Raw genomic sequence first — 23,689 nt, forward strand, 5'->3', positions numbered from 1 at the left:
GGGCATTTTCAGATTTTCAGGGACTGGCCCCTCCCACTCCATGCCACTTCAAACCCCTGGCCCAGGGCTAGTTCTGACACCTGTCTGTTTTTTACCGAACCTTCTACCCAGGTTGGGAAGGCTCCCTCTCCACCCTCACCCCCTTTTTGACATGGCCATGACACTGACCCTATCGCACAGAAAACTTAATCTGCCAGTTCCTTCACTAAAGCAGGTAGAGAAGCTCAATTCCTCCTGTGTGCAAACACAGCTGCATAATAAGCAATTTTCTGCATGTCCATCCTAACTCCCACTGTGAAACCCTGAATGGAGCCATTTGCTCTAAACTTTCTAGCAAATTGTTCTATGGAGCGGGCAATGATCACTGGGCACATGGGACATTCCAGTGAAAGCGTGCCAAAACCCAACTGGAAGACTGGGTCAAAGCCAAAAGAATGTATTATTTCTTGAATATAACCCTAACCTACCCAGTCAAATGCCCTTTTGGCATTGAGGACTAGGATAGAGCCTGGGAAACCAGCATGTCCTCCCAGTGAATTTAAATCTACTGTGCAATACCTTTCATCATGCTTTGGTCAGTAATTAAGCCAGGTGATTTATCACCTACCGAGCAGAAAGCACCTCCATTAAAGGCAATTCCAGCACTTTGGCATACATTTTGCTGTGCATGTTTAGAACAGCAACTTGTTGACGAGGCTCCAGTCTGTCCCATTCATTCCTGGTTTGGGGAGTGTGGTAGTGGATAGTCATCATAGGACTAACAGAACCCAACATCTAAAACGAATTAAAAAGCGCTGCCATTTGATGTAACAATTGTATTTTCAAGGTTTTATAAAATAGAGGGGAGAAACTATCGGGCACCAGCATCTTATTGTTAAGAATTTTCCAGGTCTAAATCCTCCCTCGAAAAATGATGCTTCATGACAGTCCTTTTTGGTTATAGAAGGGAGTGCAGCAGATTAGATGTAGGACTTCTGCTTAGTAGAAGAGAGTGAATCCTGGTCGGCAGTTGACCAAAGAATTGCAAGATTTTCTTATTCTCTCCATAATGTATTCATCCCAACTGATCCGCCAGGCTTGGAATAAAATTCCCAGAATGAGGGACCTTAAGCGTATACACCAAGAGCCTATTGGCCTTATTCCTTAGTGTAATAAAACCGTTTTGCCTGAAGCTGCGAGTGGGCTCTTCCCTTCGGCTAAGTAGTATTCTAATTCTGCTCTGGCAATACGAAAGTCCCTTAAAGCACAGAGTGATCTTTCCAACACAATGGCAGGGGTGGGAGGGGGGTTTGGTAGGAAATCTGGGTAGTAATGAGAGGGCCCTCAAGCCAATGCCAACTTCAGGGAGATGGTGGGAGATGGTGGGAGGAGAGGGGGAGGGGATGGGGACTAAAGATTGAGGACATTATTAGCAAATACGAAACATCTGTGTACATAGTAAAAATGGGTATATTCTATTTCCTCGGTGTGACGGAATGGCTAGGTCTCAACCATCCCAAGTTCCCTAAGGCGTCTTGCCAGTGCATGTTTATAGAGTTACTTGGACATCAACCCTATTTGTAAGTTCTAATGGGCTGTAACCCTGATCACATCAGACATTTTCCACCTCATCAGTGCGTCTCTTTGCCTCTAGCAACGGACAGGCAGGCTTGGAGGCTTGACCCCATCAGGGGTTAACAGGGACCCCTTAAAGCCGGGGCAGGAAGCGTGGTGTGTGGAAGTTGGGAGGGCACCCATCTCTGCCCCTCCCACTCCCGCATTTCACATGTTGAATGAATATGGCCCCACTGCCACTGCCAATCACACCATATCTTTCTGCTGCGTTGCTGGCACAAGTTATTTTTCTCGTTGCAGACAGTTTTAAAAAAACACATTTAAAAAAAAAAATACCTCACCACTGCCAGGGATTGCTGCGATCTGCAGAGTGGAACCGGAGGTCCTCCCAACATCTCTGAAGCACCACCATTAAACGAGCGCTCACTGCATTTAATCAAATGCAATTACTGTGGCTTGTGAAGAAGGTAGAGGAGAATGAGCACAGCAGCATCCCAACCCAAAACTGAATTTGGATATTGTGTGAAAGAAACGATTGGGGGCATAAAGAGGCTAATGGAGTCTTTAAATGTGAAAGTAAGCCCTGTGGAGGTGAATGAAAGGTTAGGAACAAGGAGGGATATAAAAGACTGGCCCACAAAGAGCAGAGTGAGGTGTTCGGGTGAGGTGAAGAGGAGAGCCACAACAGCAAGGCAAATTTCCTGGAGAAAAAGGTTTGCATTTGAGGCAATTTGCATACCCACAATGCTTAGCTGTTGTGGCTCAGAACTGGAGGTGAACTTCCAGCAATGGCAACTAGGTGGCGTTTTGGAATGTGACTTGGCTCAAATGAACTGGAGAAGAGCAAGTGTAGAGGTAGTGGAAAATAGGAATAGGTACATCAGGGATAGGAATGGAGAGAGTAGCCAGACACTTGCTAAGGTAAAATATTCAAAAATCCAGCATTGCACAATCTAGCCTATGAGATTGTTGGATAGGGAAGCCCTTGGAAGAACATCAGAGGGAGTCTGATCGATATGGCTATAGCCTCTATGCCCTCACTTTAGCCAGTCCTTGAATAGTAGGGGGTTACCAATGACTAATTACCATCCTTTGGGTTAGGGACGTCTGGGCTAGGGATTTTCGAAGCCCCGGTATAATGAGAGAGGGATGCCCATCTAATACCGGCTCAAACAACTATAAGCTTGAACACATTATTTTAATAAAATCTATTGAACCACACTCCAAAGTCTGGGAGTTTCTAAGCCCATCTGTGACACTAACTTGAGTCTCCTTTTTAGCATCCAAAAGGAGGAAATGGTAGCTGGGGAATCTATCGTTACGGTTTAGGGGGGATTCTGACTAGAGGCGTTCAGTCATAATCCCACAGATGGTAGCTTCGCCCCATTGGCTCCTCAGCCAAGCACATACACCAAATGTCTGAACCTGCGGTTCCTCTCGTACTGAGCAGGATTACTATTGCAACAACACATCAGTAGGGTAAAACTAACCTGTCTCACGACGGTCAGCTGGGGAATCTATTGCAAGGTTATCGTGACGTGGTTCATGTACCTGAGTGACTGCTACTACCTCAGGTTTTTTGATTTGGTCTTCGATAGGACATGGCTACGCTTGGGATTCTTTGTTCGCTTTTCCATGATTGTCGCTTAGACGAAATTGCAGATGTCAAGCTCAGTAAGTGGTTTGGCAGGTGGCCTGGAGGTACAGACATTTTCCTAGACCAGATCAAAATGTCCTCTGCATAGATGTGATGTCTAAATCCCAAGGGCTGCTCGGGAGTGGAGATTGAAACGAGCCATTGCTGGGTAAAAGGCACTTTAAGCCCCTTCAGAGTGCTGCATTAATCTTTGCCGATGCATTGCTAGTTAGTAAGTTGGGTTGGAGAGATGCGCCTCTTTGGCACAAAAGTGAGGCCTTTCCCTGCTATTACGGTTCTCCAATGGATAACCGGGCTAGAAGTGGTCCCTTTGCTATTACAATCACCAAGTTGCCAGCAGGAGGCCCAAGTTGGGTTTGCACCATCAGACATTGGCAACCCTCCATACTCTCACTTCATTTGAAAGCTTCACCAATCGCAAAAAGAAAGGATGCATCTTGAAATAGGGGTTTTCTTTCAGGCTCAAGACATATGCCAAAAACTCACATTGTCGGTCTGGCCTGCAGGGTCCCTAGTTCCTTGCTTAGGCACCCATCGCTGCACTCTGCCTGGGCTAACCTCTGCTCCGTGTTCAAGCTGCTGGAGGACCTGGGATGTGAGCTGGGCCCATGCAGTGCAGATCCGGGCTCTGTTCTCCTGCACCTCTGGAGCCTTCCTCCTGAACTGGATTTTGCTCCTTGGGTAGTGAGTACAGGTGAGGCATTGTCACAGCTGCGCAAGTTTCTTTCTCCATGCAACTTCTCCCATCATCCACCGTCTGGAATGTGGGGCTGCCAAGTTCCCCTTCACCCATTCCCTTGATCCCCAGGTTTCAGGGTCATGGTTTGGTCATTTGCAGCTTGCAAAGGTGATGGAGGGAGATAAACTGGGCAAAGTCCTGATTCCTGCTGGCTTTGACCACCCCGGTCCCACATTGCCGCAATCTGATGCTATGAACAAATCCTGTGGTATAACTCACATCAATGCCCTACTCTTATTCCCTCAAACATACTGTACCCGCAAGGCTTCAACATCTTCTAGTTTCCGAATTCCCTAAGCATGGCTTCACTAAAGCCCCTCCTCTGCCCCCTGCAATATGGATCCCTACTTTACCACATCCCTAGCCTTCTGCCTCTGCATTGCTGTACTTTCACACTGTCCCTTGACTCTACTCAATTACCCCCACTGTCTTGTAGGATTGTTTCCTTCTCGGGACTTTCCCATGTAAGTGTCCTTTTCCTTCAGCCTCCTCAAGCCAAATAAACTTGAGTCATTAAGTTCAGAGCCTTCTCCCATTAGGAGAAGAATAAAACACTTCAGTCCCCTTCCACCATTGATAATGCATTATCTCCACACCCCAAAGCCATGCTCACCTAATCAAAAAATAATTAATAATCAGGGATGGTTAACAGTGATAGAAACCCACTAAACAGGGAAATAAACCCATTCCCTTTTCCTTCTGTATTGCTACACCTAAAACCTAAAGGGTTCCAGTATCCCAACCCCTCAAAACACACAGTAAAACATGCAAGCTGTCATTAGGGTATCTCTGCAGTTGAGGTGGAAGACCTAGCACATCACCTCCAGGAGAGGTGAGGCTAGGCTGTTCTATTGCTCCGTCCCCTTTTCTTCTCACTGCATAACTGAATCAGGGGCATTTAAGTAATGATGCGCAAAGTGCACCACAACAATATTTAGGGATTGACAACCAGGCACATCAGAGGTTATGGGCATATATTAGGTTGTCACAGTAGGAAATGGCTCTTACTACATAGTTTGACAGGCGTATGGTTTATGGTAGCAGGGTAATGTTTACAGTTGCTGGAGAACCTGGAACTGTGTTTAAAGGGTGGGTCAGGTGTGAGTTGAAGAGGGTGGCAGTAGGAATACTGGGCTGGGTCGGCTGGGCGGGCTGTGAAGGAGTTAGTAATGGGATTTGAAGAGGAGAGTATTGATTTCTTTGGTTTGCCCTGTCCCTTCACAGCTCCACTTTTGGGTTCCCTTCATAGATCATGCACAGGTTTCTTTGAATCTGTGATCACCGCGCCAGTGGTAATTCCGCAGACGAAAATGTCACCTACAATTACGGCACGATGCAGCAATCCGATAGATCACTTTTGTCCGCCTGCCCCGGCATCCAATCCTTAAAACCAAACCCCCCACTTACCTTTACTGCGGCGCACTTCTGTGTGCGCCGTCCGACATCCTGGTACACCTGCAGTGTCTGGTCCTCCTATTTATTTGGGGCGGTGCTGACGCTGCAGGGTCCTTTTTTTAAAAAAAAATATTTTTTGTATATATTTCTTATCCACTGCTTACCGTAATGGTAGTGGGGGTCACCCCAGCAACCCCTGCTCTGCCTGGGCGCAGTAATGGGTGTTTGGATTTTTGGGCACAGTGTGAGTAATGTCTCCACAATCGTGACATTTTGGTACGATTTAGTTTCTTTCACACCTCATTTACCCATACTAACTTTAAAAAGCTTCCATTGACCCACCAGTGCAGCTATGCTGCAAGACCTGCCACCCACATCTACGTTCATTGCTTACAGGTGATTTTACCTTTCATTGTTAGCCACATAAAAATATGTATAGACTCCATTGCATGTCCCAATCACACACACCTAACTCCCAAGTGCTACTGACTATTTGTAAAATTCCCTCTTCATTATTTTTCTTCAATCCAAGGACCGTCCACGTTTCTACTACAGCCATGCTGCTAAACATCCTAATCCATAGGTTTGACAGCAGCAAGAATGGTAATTTGGGCAACCGTAGAGAGAACCAGCAGAGTACCTGTAAGGGTCTAAAACCAGTGTGCACTGAACTTACCCTGCGCACCCCTGTGATAGATAGAGGGCAGGACAACCCCCCCTTGTTATAGCTTCGCTAGCCCTCCAGTCCTTCCCGATTCAGGGCAGCCTCTTTTTGTGTTACCGCATCATGATATAGCGTCTGCTATAATAGAGACCTTTAAATCACAGTTTTGTCTCTTAAGGTCCACTTCACGGGCCTCCCCTAGTCCGATTGGGCTACCACATCTCCTACTTCTAGAGTTCCAGTCTCTCACTCCCCTCCTCCACTCACCGTGCCCCTTTATCCTCACTCTCCCTACCTTTCCTTCTTTTATCCACCACTATGGAGCATACCATGAGCTTTTCAGAAACAGAAATTAATGACATCATTCGACCAAATATGAGGTCAGACAACAGCCGGGCATAGGAGACTGATTCCCAACGTCTCCTTCTCCTCTTTGCATTTTCATTCTGTGTTTTCTATATCCATTGGCATGGAACAGCTTTTCTTACCTACAAATTGCCAGTTCAAAATGTACGCATGAATACTTGTTTTACCATGCCATGCACTTTTACATTGATGTCACAGTGATTGTTTAATCATGTTTTTGTATTTCACAATGGACATTACAGACTGCTACATATATATATATATATATATATATATATATATATATATATATATATATATATATATATAGTCTCCTAAAATGCTGTGTACAAAGAAAAGACGCATCAGCTAATTAATAAAAAGCTGCAACTTTGTGTATAAAAGAATTGGAATTTTGTACATAAACAGTTTATCGGAGACATCGGTTTGACAGCAGCAAGAATGCTGGTTCTCTCTAACGGTTGCCCAAATTACCAAGGTACCCGTAAGGGTCTAAAACCAGTGTGCACTGAACTTACCCTGCGCACCCCCGTGATCGATAGAGGGCAGGACAACCCCCCTTGTTATAGCTAAACATCCTACCAGCATGCACTCCTTCAACCTCCTCATGTTTTATTTCATATCTTCAGTCTACCCATGTATATAGTCCGAACACAGCTGCCCTGACATCATTGTGGGCTACCTCTTATAGCTGGCCCGTCACAGAATCTTCTGGATGTGCCATCATGCCTCTTTCTACCAATTATCACCTATGGCACCTCATAGCTTCCCCTTTGGCCACTTGGAAGCTTCACTTGCACCACTTACTTTCTGGTGCCCAATGTATATAGCTCTCAGGTTTCCCATGGCCATAGATGAGAAGGCCATCCAGTCCTGGTTTTTCCACTTGGATTGTGGGACTTGTAGTTTTCTTAAATTTGAAATGGGAAGTACATCATCTACCAATCCCAGAAATTCCAAGCGAACCTAAGACTGGATGGCATTCCCACGGAAAACTTGAGCTCTGCACGCAATTCCCTCCTGGACCATTCGGTTTTGTCACTTTGCCGCTCAATGTCTCCAGTGCCCTTGTACATCCCGAACTACTTCTTCCCCTCTCTTGTTTTTACTCCAAAGCGTTGCCCCAGTTTCCTGCTGTCAGTTTCCCGTCAATGCACCAATTTCTGTCTCAGCTGCTTCTGTCCCAGTACTCTACCCATGGCTTTTCCTCGATTGACTCCTTTCACTGTTTGTCCCTGCACTGCTCTCCTTGCTGCCCCCAGTTAAGATGAATGTGGTATCCCTTAGCCTAGATTTAAGATGCTATCCCCTGCATCCCAAACAAAAAGGCAATCCCTAAGCTTTCTTTTGCTCACCCAGTGGTAAATAGTGTAGAACAATCCCACGCCCAATTACCACACTCGAGGCCATCCTTGCGGCTTGCTTGAGTTGGTGATTGAACCTCTCATCTGCTTCCTTGGCCTCGTGATGATACAGGAAGTTCTTCTGATCTACTACACTAACTCATTCCAGAAACAACGCCATCATCCTAGATGTCAGTTGCACTCCATTGTCCTTTAATATTTTCCTCCGGTAACCCTCTCTGAAACAGCCCATTCAGGAAATTGATAAACGCTGTTGTCTGCCTCGCACACTAGCTCTGCCGCCACCCACTTGGAGTACATATTGATGAGCACAATCGTATATTTTTACGGATCTGACATTGATGAGAATGCAATTCAGACCACTGATTAGTCGTTGGTTTGAAGTAGGTGGGGGAGGTTAGATTCTGGATGGGTGTTAGGGGAGGAGAAGAAATGACTGCAAATTCCTTATAGTACTCTATGGTGCTACCATCCGGACCCGGGGGGCCTTCCCATTTGGAAGATCTCTGATCGCTCTCTGCTCTCTTGACATTATAAGCTGAGAGAGGGGCATTCAACAGCTCCCGGTGTCCCTGGACTACCCAGGCCAATCCAATCCTCTCAAGGTACTGTGATAGTCTATCACTAGGGATATCTTCAGGTTTACTATGAGGATGAGTAAAATCTAACAAATGCCTTCATAATGGAGTCCTGATCTCGAAGTATCATTCGGTTCTCATCAATTTCCGAGATCTGCACCGATGGTTTCTCAGCTCTGAGTGCCAAAGAAAGGTCTATTCCCCTTCTCCATACCGTCTGGCCGAGACTCTGCGTCCAAGAAACCATATCTCCCTGTTAGCAGCATCACTGAACTTACACTGGAATGCTGTATCTTCCGCTCAAATCCTTTTCTCCCGGGCTCAACATCTCCCAACAGTGTAGTTCGGGAAGTTTTCCACTGCAAACGTGTATCGCCGATAGCGGGGAGCTCTTTGCATCACATATAGTTTTAACAAGTGGTCTAAATCGGTCCACAACTCACAAATGTGTAAGGATCCTTAATGGTTTGTGACCCAGTTGGGTCTGTCTGGTCGGGCAAAGAGATCACTTGTTTCTTCGTTTGATCTTTTCAGTAGAAGTCTGGAGCTCGCAGGTAACCTGCAGAGCTTTGCTATTGGAGCAGTCCTTGGAAGTGTTTTTCAACCTGCAGAGCTTCCTTACAGTGTCCTCACAATTTTTGTTTGGCTGGGAGGCTTCCGTGCTTCAGGGCTAGTCACCAGGTTCGACAAGGTGAAGGACTCGGAACTCTGGGTTATATGGGCATTTCAGGGCTGAGGAGGAACGTCTGCTTCCCACGTGGTGGCATTATACTTTGTCAGCCACACAATCACTGACGGTCTGCCCGGTTAACATTCGCAGACTTCATCTTGACTTTCTATAAATACAATTTTGAATTCAAGATACCACTCAAAAATAGGCCATATTTGCTTGCGACAGTTGTAGCTCTTGCCATTCGAGATAGGCACGAGCAAGGTCCATTTATTGCTCTGCCTATCCCCACCTGCCCCACTTCATTGTTCTCCTGGTGCCACCCTCAGCAGTCCACCGCCAACTCCTCTGGGTGCTCCCCTAACTCCCGATGCGGCTGACCCCCTCACTGCATTCCTACAGTGGTCCCAATGTGCCCCCAGCACCTCCATGTTTTCTTCCCCTATCATCTGAACTAGCAATGCCTCTCTTGACCCCTGGCACCTCTTTGGTCAAGTTTTCTAAGACTCGTGGATGTTTCAAATGTTTTTTTTTTTTTGTAATGAAAAAATTTATAAATATACATTGTACATATCCATATTAAGATCAGACTCTTAACTACATAACTACAAGTACTGAAAGGCTCTTCTAAGTGCCAACATTACAGAGTATGAAAAGAAGGAGTACATTTCATACGGCTACCATTCTCGTTTATTCCATTGTCTAACCCGCAGACATATTCTCCCATTCGCGGACTTTAATGGTGTAGAAACAGCAATGGAGGTTATGGTCTTTGGTGGTGCAATGTGAATGGGAGGGGTAAAAGCTTTGAGTATGGCTGTAATGCCTTCTATTCAGGTCAAAATGTATTTTTAATTGTTTGTATGGCAGAGAAGAGGGGTGTAAAAAACATTATATCTGTCAACTTTTTTGCATCTGTGCTATTCAAATGCTTCAGCATTTTCACAAGCATGAATTTTAATGTCAATGGAAATGTTGGAGATGCTTATGGAGTCCATCTGCATTATGCACCAATAGAAAGTAGATGGAGTCTATCAAAATGTACTTTTTATGTTCTATTTTTAGATTTTCAAAAGTGGTTGCCCATGGAACCTATTTTATTATGTTTTTGTGGGGGGTTTTGTGGCAGAGCAGTGGAATTAAGGAAGGAGGGTCAGGGAGAGGAGGGGTGCCAACTACTATAAGGGAGGGACAGTTGGACAAGGGAAGATGTTGAGCAGTCTATAAAAGCACTCTGGGAATATCAGGGTGATTGATGGGTAAAGGGTCACAGGCACAGGTAGGGTAATGAAAATCAATATTTCTAATCACATGATTTTTTTTTTAAACTTGTATTTATTAGTTTTACATAGATATTTACATGAAACGAAGCAAGAACAAAAGGAAAAACAATATAACTTTGAATCTTATAACATTCCCTTCCCCCTCCCCCCCTCACTCCCCTCGGGTCGGATAGAATCATTTTGTCCAGGGTTCCTGTTATGCGTTGAATATGTCTGAGATTTTTATGTTGTGGGGGCACCATTGTTCCATAAAGTCTGACTGGAGGTATTGCAGGGTCTCTTCCCATACTTTTACAAATTTGTCTCCTGTTCCTTGAAGTTTGTGAGTAATTTTCTCCATTGTTATATGGGCCCATACTTTCTGTAGCCAGGTATAGGTCAGTGGGGTATTTTTGTTTTTCCAGTTCTGCGCAATGGTGGTCCAAGCTGCTATGAGTAGTCCCATGAAAGATCTCCATTGCGTTTTGCTGTATTGCCTTGCTGTGTCGTCTCTGATTCCGCAGAGCCACACTTCCTCCCCCATCAACCCCACATCCGGGAATATTTTGCCCATCTCGTTTTTCACTTCTTCCCAGAAGGGTCTAATGCCTTTACAGTCCTGCCATATGTGTTTCCATGTTCCCACTTCGTCACATCCTCTCCAGCAGTGGTTGGACGTGTTCGGGTACATTGAGTGGAGCCTCTCTGGTGTGTAGTGCCACTGTGTCATAACTTTGACCCACATCTCCCTAGTTTGTGCCGACCGGGTCATTCTGGGGATCTGTTTCCATAGGTCCTCCCATTGTTTATCCGTTGGTTCCACCCCCAGTGTTCTGCCCCATTTTATTCTGTATGACCACTTAATGCTTTCCCCTTGTGAGTTTATGTATTTGTATAGAGTTGATACCCACTTTTTTTCCCCCGTGTTGGATATGATGTATGTTTCGAACCCTGTAAGGTCCCTGGTTGCTGCCTCGGTGATTATTGGAGAGTTTAGCCAGTGCTTTAGTTGTTCATACCTATATCTATCGCTCTTAGGGATTTTCGTACCTGCCAAGCACGACTCCAGGGAGACGATTTCCTTGCCCTCAAACATCTCGCCTATTTTAGTAATGCCCGCCTTCTCCCAGGTGTCATATGCCCCTTGTTCCATCCCCGGTGGAAATAGTGGGTTTCTACAGATGGGTGTAAAGGGTCCAACTGCCGTGGTCATTATGCCTTTTTTTGTTTGGCTATCCCATGCTTCCAGCGTGGTTTTCATAATTTCGCTTAGCCTTAGATTTTCGTGCCTGTGCTGCCTCTGTTTCCAGAGGAGTTCTACTAGTGTGGTCCTTGCTACTGCTCTATCTTGTTTGGCCCATATCTGTTGCGGATCCTCCCCCACCCACTCCCTCAGAACTTTAAGCTGTGCTGCCTGGTAATATTTTCTAAAATGGGGGAGCGCCATTCCTCCTTCTCTGGTTGGGGCAGTGAGTATCAACTTGGCTATTCTCGGTGTTTTCCCTTTCCATATGAAGGACGATACTATTTTTGTTAGGGTTTTGAAGAACGTGTCTGAGACCCCCACCGGGAGCGCCTGAAAATAATATAGTACTTTTGGGAGGATGGTCATCTTAATTGATTGTATTCTACCCCACCAGGATATCTGTAGTGGGTTCCATCTATTTAATTCCTTTCGGATGTTTGTAATTAGTGACGGGTAGTTTTCCCCGTAGAATTGTTCTATTTTTGGGGGTATTTTTATTCCCAGATATTTAATACCTTTCTGTTCTATCTTAAGGTCCAGTTTTTTTGCCTCCCTTTCTAAGTTCGTTCTATCCCCTGCCAGGATGAGGATCTCTGATTTTTTTTTCTATTTATTTTTAGGCCAGAGATGGCCACATAGTTTTCCAGTTCTCTAACTGTAGCCGATAAAGTGGATTCAGGGTCTTCTATAGTTATTAGCATATCGTCCGCATACGCAATTACTTTGTGTTGCTGGCCCGCCATTTCTATCCCTTTAATGTGTATTGACTCCCGAATTTTAATTAGGAGGGGTTCTAAAAAGAGAGCGTACAGTAGTGGTGATAGGGGGCAACCCTGTTTCGTTCCTCTCGTTATCGTTACTTTGCCAGTGAGCTCGCCATTAATGGCTATTCTACTTGATGCGGAATTGTAGTTTGCTCTGATACTCGCTATATATTGTTCCCCGAACTCCATGGATTCCAGTATCTTAAACAGTATTGACCACTCCACTCTATCGAACGCCTTCTCGGCGTCTACTGACAGTAGCATCGCTGGGGTGTGGGTTATCCCTATTTTCTCGACCAGATGGGCTAGCCTCCTAGTGTTATCGTGGGTTTGCCTACCGGGAATGAAGCCTGATTGATCCTCACTTATCAGTTTAGGAAGGAGCGGGGATAACCTTGTTGCCAGGATTTTCGTATATATTTTTGCATCTAGGTTGATTAGGGAGATTGGTCTGTATGATGCGGGGTTAATTGGGTCTTTGCCTGGTTTGTGGAACACCAGCACCTTCGCTTCATTCATTGTGGGGGTCACGTTGCCAGTGTCCTTGAAGGAGTTTAGGAGTTTTATTAGGATCGGAGTCAATATGTCTGCATATTTTTTATAAAATGGGGCCGTGAACCCATCCGGGCCTGGAGCTTTGTTACTTGGGAGTCCTTTTATGGCTTTATTGACTTCCTCTTCGCTGATAGGGGTCTCTAGTGCTTGTTTGTCTTCTTCTGAGATTTTCGGGATCTTTAGGGCCTCTAAATATGATGTTTGGGCGTTAATATCGGGGTGTTCTGTTGAGTAGAGCGTTTGATAATATTGCCTCAGTGTTTCCCCCATGTCGTGCGTAGAGGTTTGAATGACCCCTTTCGCATTGCATATGGCCTTAATCGTTGTTTCTTTTTGTTTCGCCCTCAATTGTCGCACTAGGAGTCTGTCTGCTTTGTTCGCTCTTATATAATATCTCTGTTTCAGATAGAGTAGATTCCTTTCTGTGCCCTTCGTACGTAGCATCTCTAGTTGGCCTTGTGTATGTTTCAGTGATTTTTTTTAATATCTTTGTGGGTTGAATCGTCAGCTTCTCTTGGATCTCCTCAATTGTTTTTTCCAGCTCTTTTTCCCACCGATCCCTTTGTTTATCTCTCGTGGTTTTCATCGCTATCATCTTCCCCCTCAAGACTGCTTTAAACGCATCCCAGACTGCGCTCATTGCTACCTCCCCTGTGTCGTTTTGTATGAAATATTCCTCTATCATTTCCCTTATGGCCTCCCCTGCAATTGGGTCATGGATCAACTCTTGCGGTAGCCTCCATTTCCATAGCCCACTCTTCCTCCCTGGGAGAGTCACGGCCATCCATAGAGGGGCATGGTCCGAGAGGGTTATAGAGCCCTTATCCAGCCCTTGTATCTTTCCCAGCAGTCCCACTGACACCCAGAGATAGTCGATTCTGGACATAGAGTTGTGGACATGTGAGAAATATGTGTACCCCCTCTGTTCGCCTTTCAGTTCCCTCCAGACATCATTCAGAGCCAATTGGTCCATTTGCTGTTTCAGACGTTTTGATGGTGCCCCCTGTCCATGTATGTTTCCTGTGCTCCTATCCAGCTTTGGGTTCCATGCCAAGTTAAAATCCCCCCCCATTATCACTTCCCCTCTAGCGAAATCTTCCAGTTTCGATAGTGCGCTTCTGAGAAAGCCATCCTGTCCCTGATTGGGTGCATATATTGTGGCGAGTGTTATGCAACATCCTTCTATTTCTACATTGGCAAAGGCGTATCTTCCTTCCTTATCGGTTATAGTGTCTAGTGGTGTTATGTCCTTTCCTTCTTTTATCGCTATCAGGACTCCTGCTTTTTTCTCTGTTGTCGTTGCCTGTGCCCCTATTTTGTATCCTTTTATCCACATTTTGTGCTTATCCTTAGTTTTCATATGGGTTTCCTGGAGGAGTAGTACATCCGCCTTCCCCCTTTTGAATTGTTTCTCCAGTTTCGCTCTTTTTGTTGGGTGGTTCATGCCCCTAATATTGTAGGTCATAAGGCGTATCATCCCCATTCTATTTTGTTTGTGTGCCATTGCATCCGGTCCCCTTCTGTTCTCGATTCAACTCTTTGATTCTTCCGATCCCTTCCCCTCCCATGAACTTCCCTTCCCCCCCAACTTTGAACTTTAAACCAATTAACCTGTCCCCCGAGTAGGGCTAGGGTTCCTATTGTCGCTTGGGCGTTGCGCCCTTCGCTCCCTGCCCTCCATACCCTCGGGGGGTATGTTGTGGGGATTCCTAAACCCCACTGAACCATTTGTCTTCACCTGGTTCCAGACCGTTGGGTCTCGACCAGACCGCCCTCTGTGAATTGTCCGTTCCGCACCGTTCCCATACTCCCCCCCCCCGACTGGGTCTCTGTGACAGCGTTACCGTGTCTGTCCCCCTGGCATGTTTTTCTTTTGTTTCTCATGGTACCTTTCTCCGGGTGTCTCTCCCCGTATTTGCCTTCTTCTGACTGCTGGATTCCCAGCCCATAGGCTTTCTCGTTCGTTCTCTCCTGTGTGTGGCCTCCACCTGCTCCATCTGCTCCATCTCTTCATCTTGTAGTCCCATCGTGCTGAGGCCTTCTTCCAGTGTGGTCACTCTTTTCTGTTTTCCTTCCCATGTAAACAGTAACCCAAATGGGAAGGTCCATTTGTAGCGGATTTGTTTTTCTATTAGTGCTTTCACCAGTGGGGCCATTGCTCTTCTTTTTTGAAGGGTTATTAGAGCCAAGTCCTGATACAGTTGGATGTCTTGCCCATTCATTTTAATATGTTCCAATTCCCTGGCTCTCCTGAGGATCTGTTCTTTCTGCGGGTAGGAGGACAGCGCCACCAGGACATCACGTGGTCTCTCTCCTGGGGCCCCAGCTCTTTTCGGTCCCACCCAGTAAATTCTGTCGACTCCGATATCTTCGATGTCTTGTGTTCCCAGAATGTCTCTGAACACTTCCTGCACCGCTTCCTTCAGGTCTTTGTCTAGCACTGATTCCGCCATGTTCTTTATTCGGATGTTAGAGCGTCTAGAGCGGTTCTCTAAGTCCTCACATTGTAGTTCCAAGTTGTGAGTGAGTGTCACTAGGTGTTCTTGCGTTTCGCTTGTTTGTCTCGTGTCTTCTTCAAGACTTTGCACCGTTCGTTCCACTATATCTGTTCTTTCTTCTAGGTTGTTTATGTGAATTCTCATGTCTTGTACCGCTTGTTTCATTTCGTTCTTCATGGATGTAAATTGTTCCTGGACTGTGGACATGAACTTTTCCTGGAGGTCCATGAACCAGGTTTGCATGTCCTCCCTGGTCAGTGGTTGCTGTTGTTGGGATAATGGTTCTGCCTCCCCTGTGGAGTCTCCCTGGTTTCTCCCTCTCGGTTGTGGCATCCCCTCTGTTGACCACATTTGTAGGATATCGGCCCCTTGTTTCGCTGTTTGGGGAGTCTGCTGGATGGGGTTCCCCTTTCCTTTTGCTCTAGACATGTTAGGGTGCTCCGTCAGATAGACCACGTGGCTCCTGCGCCCTCTTGTAGCCCTCCAGTGGGGCCTCCTCGCTTCTTGTCCTCCGATGTTTCTCCTTCCTGGGTTTCCCCCCTTTCCTTGCCCCTGTCTTGTGGGCCTTGGGTCCAACCTGCGTGGGTGGCGGGGGGGGGGGGTGGTTTGCGAGGTGAGTCCTTGTGTCCCGGGGGAAAAACTAGTTGGTGCCGGAGAGGGGCCCCCCCCCCGGGGTATGTGCGCACGGGCGGGCGCCTTATTTCTGGGCCTCCCCCTGGGCCGGCTCACCTTTAGTGCTGCGTTCTCTGTGCAGGGCGGCCCCCGCGGCTCCTCTCCTGCGGTCCGCCCTGTTCACGCTATTTTCTCCCGGCGCCGTATCTGCTCCGCTGCACACCGCTCTCCCCTCACCTCGGGGCGGTGTGGGGTGGCGTTCTTCAGGTTCCGCTGTGTCCCCGATCCCGCTCTCTCGCTGACCGGTGCCTCTGAGTCGCCCAACGCCGCGCTGGACGGCCCTCTGCGACGCGGGAGAGACTCCTTCGGCCCCGATGGGGGAGGGGGCCGCCTGCCTCGCTCCTCGTGTTTTCGGCGGCGCACGCTATCTCACTGCGCCTGCTTCCTCGCCGGGGGGGGGTGTATGGGGAGGCAGTTTGGTATTCGGGGGGGAGCGAAGGACGGTCCGTCACGGCTTCGGTCGTGCTATTTTCGGCGGCCCGGGCGGAGCGCGGTTTAGCTGCGACTCCTCACCCCGGCGGCCATCTTGGATCCATCCCAAATGTTCTTTTAAAGAATCGTTTCTTTTGACATGTGGCGCTACGATTTCTAGCTGTCTGATCAAAATCTACACTACACCTCTTTCCAGGTCGATCATTGCTGGTGCAGCGCCCCTACTGAAGTAATTTGAAAGTGAATTTTAAACCTCACAAGTGTTTACAATACTGCAAAATAACCCCCCCCCCCCCGCACAACCCCTAAGAGACAGACTTTTTCTTAACATTTGAAACAGTAAATATAGCTGGTGTTTCTCTTTAATAAATATATATTCCACATCCATTCCAAAGGTGCCACGAAGACATCCAATGTGGTGTAGTATATCTAATAGTTATTATTCTTTTTTTAGGTCGTCTGTGCAGTCTTCCAGTATTCTAATTCCGTCTTGGGATGTAGAAGGTTCGGAATCTACGGGAGAGCTAATCAAGCTTGGGGAGACAGCACATACATTTACCTTAAGGAAAAGTGGTGAGTTTTTGTACATTTTTGACGTGAAAACCTAAAAATGAATATCTATCTCCCTTTATGCCTAATCCACTCGGCAGGCATCGTTACTTGAAGCTCATGTGCATTCTTTATTTCTCCGTATCTTGTACACATCTACAGGACTCTGCTCCATTGTTTGGCAGCTCTGATGTCCATATTTTGAATGGTTGTCTAATAGTGAAAGTTAGTAATCTTTCCAGTGTTCTTGAAACTGAATGCAGTGGGCCTGTCCATCAACCTATTTTATCCTAGAAATATGGCATTTTGCCTAGTACTTGTTTTAAAAATGTTTAATGGTTTTAGGTGCATTTGTTTACTGATGAAATAAAACTTCACGGCAAATGAATATTTGACATGTAGATGGCCAGTAAGAAGGCATTCAGAGTGGTACTTCTTTGTTTTGAAGTAGTCCCAGAGTTGGAAAGAACTGTGCCTTTAACAGAAAAACAACCAGACACCACTTTTACAATAAGGCAAGATGACGTTAAGGAACCTTCTAAAGCCTACAGCCCTACCTTCCACAGCCAAAGGCATATGGCAAAAAAACATCTTGGTAAGTAAATATCCTTTAGGTAATCTGTCTCGAATTTTTATTTACATTTTATGTCTTCGACGCCCATGTGTAGAATTATGTTTTGGCAAAAGCTGTTCTAAAGCAGAGTTTGGCAGACTTTCGCTGCTTCTGGCTTTTCTGCTTTATGGCCTTGATTTCGCTGGATCATTCAGAAAACTATGGAACCTGTTTGGTTAACTTCCCCAGCAAGCATTTATTCATGCTGTTCTCTTAAAGACCTTCCTCTAATCCTGTTTTTTTTAAGGCAGTAGCAAGCAAGTTAAGTCAACTACTGTACAGATCGGCTCCAGCTGAAAATTCATTCATTGTTTGAATCACGGTACAAAAAAATAAAAACCAAAAATATTGCAAACACTAAGTGTGGAAATTTACAATTATTACCTACCAAGCATCACTTTGCCAGCACCAAGGTATTACAATTGAATCTCAACACATGGACAGCAGGAGCTCTGTCCTTCTGAGATCCCTGTACAGGCTGCAGGTTACTAATGGTGCCTACACATGCACCTTGAGAAAATACATCAATAGCGCAGAGATCCACAGTTCCCACAAGCTCCGACACTTCTTCGCCAACCATATTCTCTTGGCTCTTCTCCTGTACTGAATTCCAAGTAACCCCTGCCATTTCTGCACCATTCTGACTTAATTTACGTCTTCTATAAAATGGTCAAATAAATCCAAAGGAAAGTCTAATGCATCTGACATCGTATATCTGCTCTTGTAACAAATGTCCTAATGATTTATATTGATGCCACAGAAGAAGCAACACACTCACTCGCTTGCATTCGCTTGCACTCGCTTGCGCGCTCTCTCTCCTTCACATGCACACACTCACATGCATACACCCTCTCTCACACTCACTGGTCGGTTCTCAAACTGCACTCAAGTGTCAAAACACAATATGCTGCCCCACAGACACTTCCTGACTTCGCAAGATTGTGGATGGAGGCTTTAAAAATCCCTGTCTGAAGCCGTGGCGAGCAATAGAGTAAATCAAAGAGGAGAGAATAAGTAGAATAAGCTTGGACACCCCACAGATGAAGCCATTATTACCTGGTAAAGCTTGGAGAAGTGGGCACTAGTGAATCGCGAGGTGGAATGGACTAAATACACCAACCAGGAGCATTATTCTCCAACCAGGTTAATCGGGGCTCATAAACTCCCACAATTTACTGCAGGATGGGTGGCAGTTTGTATAACTGGTATGTAGGAAGGCACAAGTAGTCAGCAGAGGGGAGGGGAGAGACCCAGAGCCATAGAGGTGGTGGGATGTTTGGAGCTTGCTGCGGTTAGATCTCGATCTCTGACACTGGCTAAGGCCAGACTTGAGAATGACACTGAAAGATACTACGGACCTCTGCCCAATAGCGTAATCTATGGCTTGTGGGTGACGATATCAGAGCCTGGCATCCCTAAACAAGGTGAAATTAATACTTTCTTGCAGTAGTGTCAAAAGGTATCCTCTTTGGTGCAGGAGAGTGAGCCCATGGCAAAATGGTGAGATTATCTAGGCCCAAATCTGTACTCTAAAAAGAGCATAGTGAGAAATACTTGCAGGCAAAATCAAGACGGGAGGACTATATTCTGAAGACTGTGTTTTGGGTAATGGAATCCAGAAATGACTGGTGGGCCCTTAGACACTTGCACCTTTTGAGTTAAACCCATACTGAACCCTTTAGAATAGATGTCCGTCTGGTGTTATTTTGAACTCGTTCCTATAGATGTGCATACAAACCATATAATTGCTTGTGAAAAGAATGTGTTGAACTACATGTATGACTCGTATTCTTGGTACTTGCTCATCGTCCAGTGTTAAGAATGCATTTGAAAAATATAGTGCACTGACATCCGACTTCCACATGGCAAAGATAATCTGCTAGGCTGAGCAAGACTAGGTGCTCTTACTAGACCGAATGGTTGACTGCAAATAGTTTGCCCGATTTTGTAACTCAAGGGTTTGAAGTAATCTACCAGCCTCCAGTTGCCTGCTGATGGTGGGGGGAAAAAGAATTTTGGCAGAAACATGGGGGCTTGCCCAGGGCCATCTTAAGCACTTTTGGGGCCCTGGGCACGGACATCCTTGCCCCCCCCACCCAACCAAAGAAATTCAGTGATCAAGAATATCTGGTCACCCCCACCCCACGCCCTTGTCACAATCACAACATATAAGTTGATATGCTGCCTTGCAGCTTTCATAATAAGCATGTTTACTCCCTTTAAGTCTCCTTGCTCTTGTTATACTTGCTCTAATCAAAATGATAAACAAGTAGCATTTGAAGGCCAACATTAGCAGTCTACAAAGAGGTTACTACTGTTCTAGTATAGATACAGGATACTTTTTCTCAATAGCATACAAAAAGGTATCCAGCCTGTAGTATTAATGCAGGACCATATGAAAAGGTGAATGTAACCCAGAATAGACAGAGAACTCACATTAGCTGCCTCACAGAATGCAAAAGTGTTCAACCATAAATAGAGGAGACCAATTGGAAGGAAGTAGAAAGCTACACGCACCATAGGATAGATAGTGGATGCAGATTAGAAGTTACCTGCAAGGTGTCTGTCTTCAGACAGACTGAGATTAGAAGTGGGACATGGTTTTTAGATAGTGTTGCCATTAGAGAGGAACAAGTGTCTGTGGTGTGCAATTTATCAATGCTTACTATTATAGTCTATTATAGTGGAAACAATACTATAGCCAGTGAAACCATGAGGGAGGCTTTTTTGAAGATTATACCCTGAGAAGGAAATCACTTTGAAGGGCTGACAATTTTGAAAGGTTTGTGGACTGGCAATTTTGAGAGGTTATGCAATACAAGCTTAAATGAGATACCCAGGATCACACATTGGTTAAGGAGTGAAGAATGTGTGCCAACTCTGCAAATTCTGCATTTGAACACTTTCTTTTCCAGTTCTTACCATAAACTAAAATCATCTCATTTTATAAAACTGACTTGGAAAGTACACATATCACATTACCAAACATGACAATTTTTAAAAACAAAATATTATAGAAGGGTGTTATGCAAAATGGGAATGATTCTAGCTTCATTCTCTCCATCCTCAAGGGCAGTATATAAGTACCAGCATACCAATCAATGTGATTTAACAGATTTAATCTTGCTTTGTTTTGTATTTTAAAGCTTTAAATACGTCCATAACACTGGTTTATGATATTGTCATTTATAAACGTGCAGAAAAAAAGCAAACCGTTTTTGTGTCAAACGAGCAGACCTTAAAATACCCTTGTCTGAGGCTTGCAACATCTGGTCCGCTTTCTTCAGTGTACCACCCTCCTCCCCCCAAACAGTCTACATAAGAAGAAAGATCAAGTAATGGGTGGTGCCACCAGCATGTGAGAAGGCAAACCTCACCGAAGACAGCACAGAGATATTAGATGATTTGACACTGTATCTTCTGCTGGCAAAGCCAGAATACACGTATGAATGCTTTGGTTCCACAGTCTTGAATTTCGATACTTATTCACCTCTTGGACTAACCGTTCATGTTCATGTTCATCGTTGGAGTTGATTGCCTAGGTTATACAACACCACACCTGAACAAACCAATTTCTAAACCTTCACCATATGGATGACATGTTAGTTTTGAAGAATTGTGCTGCAAAACCAAGTACATATGCAGGCAGGTTTATACACTTAAGACATAGGAAAAGGCTCTGTCAGCCTTGCTGCAATGTGCTATTCTAATCTTGCATATGAACACATTTCTCTGCAATGAGTGCTTAACACACAGAGCTAACATCTGAACCATTGTGACACACTAATTTATCAATGTGCATTTCAACTTTGGCTATTGCACATGATCACCATAATTCCCACAGGAAGGAAATTATGCTACAGAGTTGTGCTTTAAGCAACACCCAAACTACGCATAGCACAGTGAACACAGAAAGCATTGCATGATGAATTTATCAAGGCAGAATGTACTTGTCAAAAAATTATAGGCAATAGGCTTAAAGCCTCAGCAGCATGTCATAAAATAACCTGACGTGTGCTATTCAAGTCTGGTGAACAATGGAATCTTGCTTCTTAGATCAGGCAGCCTTGTGGGGCCCCCTGCAAGGTGGGGGACCGGGGCAAGTGCACTTGTTGCCCTCCCATAAAAACATATCTGGGCTTGCCAAGTTGTTGTCTCACATGCTATGCATGTTCTATCATCTAGTGGTTGGTCTGGAACATTACCTTTTAATTTGGATGTAAACCATTTGAAGACATCGGCAGGGCTGTTCCCATAGTGCCCATCATGCCTATGCCCTCTGACTCCTACGATCAGACCAATGGCAGAAATCGTAGTGGAAAACATTGACACATGTTCTTTAGAGCTGGAAAATACTTCAAGTGGCTATGACACCAGGATGACGCTGACCTATATCGTCAATGTATCACAGCCTTTTGCAACAAAGGGACCGGTCCTACAAACAAGAGAATGGCGGTCCTATTTAATGTAATATTTAGGTCTCTACTCCCAGCACTGACATTTTCTATGGTGAGAGCACCATTTAAAATCTTGCAACAAACTTGTATTCTGGGTCGACACCCACAGGTTGGCCTTACACGTTCCAAGGCATCATGCAGAAAATTCATGCACAGCACGCAAGAAGTTTAAGGTCAGCGCATTCAGTCGCAGCATAGGACATGGCACTGATGAATCTGTGGCTCCCGAAAGAGAGCACAATGACGTGATTGAGTAAAAGTCAGTTGGAGTCAGGGGGTGCAGTTAGCCACCCCCCCATCTCCAAAGACCTTGCTGTGAGGCAATCTCCAGGGACTTCCAAAATTGTTCAAAAAGCATTCAATACTGAGTTTTATTTTTTAAACAATTTTTTTATTTTATAACAAACACGTCAACCATGGTAACTTTTAGGACATACATAATCAATATCAAAACATCATATTATGCATTGTCGCTTCCCGTCCTCCCCCTTCCCTCCCCACAAACCCGAGCCATCACAGCCTCATCATCTACATGAGCATTTTTACGGGATTCTGTGTTAGTTGACTCATCTGAGTCTTCTGTATCATGATTGACCTGGTGGGGGCTTGCCATTGAGGTCACCAGCTGCCTCCAGGCTATCAGGGGGCCCGCTTCCTCCTCCCCCCCACCACCCCTTGGTGACAGCTTCAAACCATACCACAGTTTCTGCTTCCGCCCATCTCAAGAGGTCCGCCCCCCAAATCTCCACTCTGTGTCTGTGGGCCAATTTCCAACACATTGCGATTCTGCGTTTAGCCAAAATATAGGCCAGTTCCTTCATTTTACTGATATGCTTCGAATGACGTGGCCTGGGAAAATTCCCGAGCATGCAAGCCCAAGCAGATCCTACGTCCAGTACCACTCCCCCACCAGCCATTTTCATATTTATTTCCTCCCAGAATCTGTGCACCTCAGGGCAGGCCCAGAACATGTGTAGTAGTCCTGCCTCCTCCTCCCTGCACCTGGGGCATTTTTGTACAGCCGAGCCTCCAAACCTAGCTATTCTACTGGGAGTCAGGTAAGCTCTATGAGTGACATACAGCTGGATCTGCTGGAGTCTCGCATTCCGAGACACCTTTTTATGGTACCTTTGGGCTCTATCCCACTGTCCCTCTGTCATGGGTTCCCCCACCTCCTCCTCCCAGTCATGCCTCAATTGGAGCAGTTCCTTCCCCGTCTTCGCCCTCAGGAGCTCATATATCCTAGATATTTCGTGCCCACCCTCTGAGACATCATACATCGTTTCTAGGGAGGCATCGGGTTCTTCCTCTAGCACAGTCTCAGGCCACCTCTCTCACCTTTATCATGAGCCTGGTATAAGTAATAAATTGGCCTCTATGCACCCCTGTCTCATCCTGCAGCTTCTGGAATCCCAATGCCTCCTTCTCCTGCTATATGTCTCCAAGGGTGGCCAATCCCGCTGGTTCCCAGTACCTACGGACCGCTTCAACCAAATGGGAGTCGTCCCCGCATAGCACCGCCAGCGGGGCCTGCTGGGAAAGCAGATCTGGGTTACCACCGTTCTCCATTTACTGCGCCATACTTCCCAGCCCAGCTTCAATAATCTCCCCATCTTCGCCATTTTAGTTTTGCGCAGCCATACTGTCTCCCTTA

The 23,689-nt window shown here is 45.7% G+C and overlaps 1 protein-coding gene across 3 annotated transcripts in view; it reads left to right on the forward strand.

Annotated features, from left to right (window-relative positions):
* CEP95 (centrosomal protein 95) overlaps positions 1–23,689 on the forward strand; it is a 1,206,983-nt gene that overhangs the window by 388,452 nt on the left and 794,842 nt on the right. Inside the window, exons 6-7 of one of the 3 annotated variants that reach the window (XM_069655013.1) lie at positions 16,871–16,989; positions 17,414–17,560. In XM_069655013.1, coding sequence (XP_069511114.1) covers positions 16,871–16,989; positions 17,414–17,560 — 266 coding nt within the window. The remainder of the gene's footprint in view (positions 1–16,870; positions 16,990–17,413; positions 17,561–23,689) is intronic. The other 2 variants (XM_069655014.1, XM_069655015.1) reach the window with 2 other exon arrangements.

The sequence above is a fragment of the Ambystoma mexicanum genome, chromosome 3q (assembly GCF_040938575.1).
Source record: "Ambystoma mexicanum isolate Mex_15411 chromosome 3q, UKY_AmexF1_1, whole genome shotgun sequence".
Taxonomy (NCBI): domain Eukaryota; kingdom Metazoa; phylum Chordata; class Amphibia; order Caudata; family Ambystomatidae; genus Ambystoma; species Ambystoma mexicanum.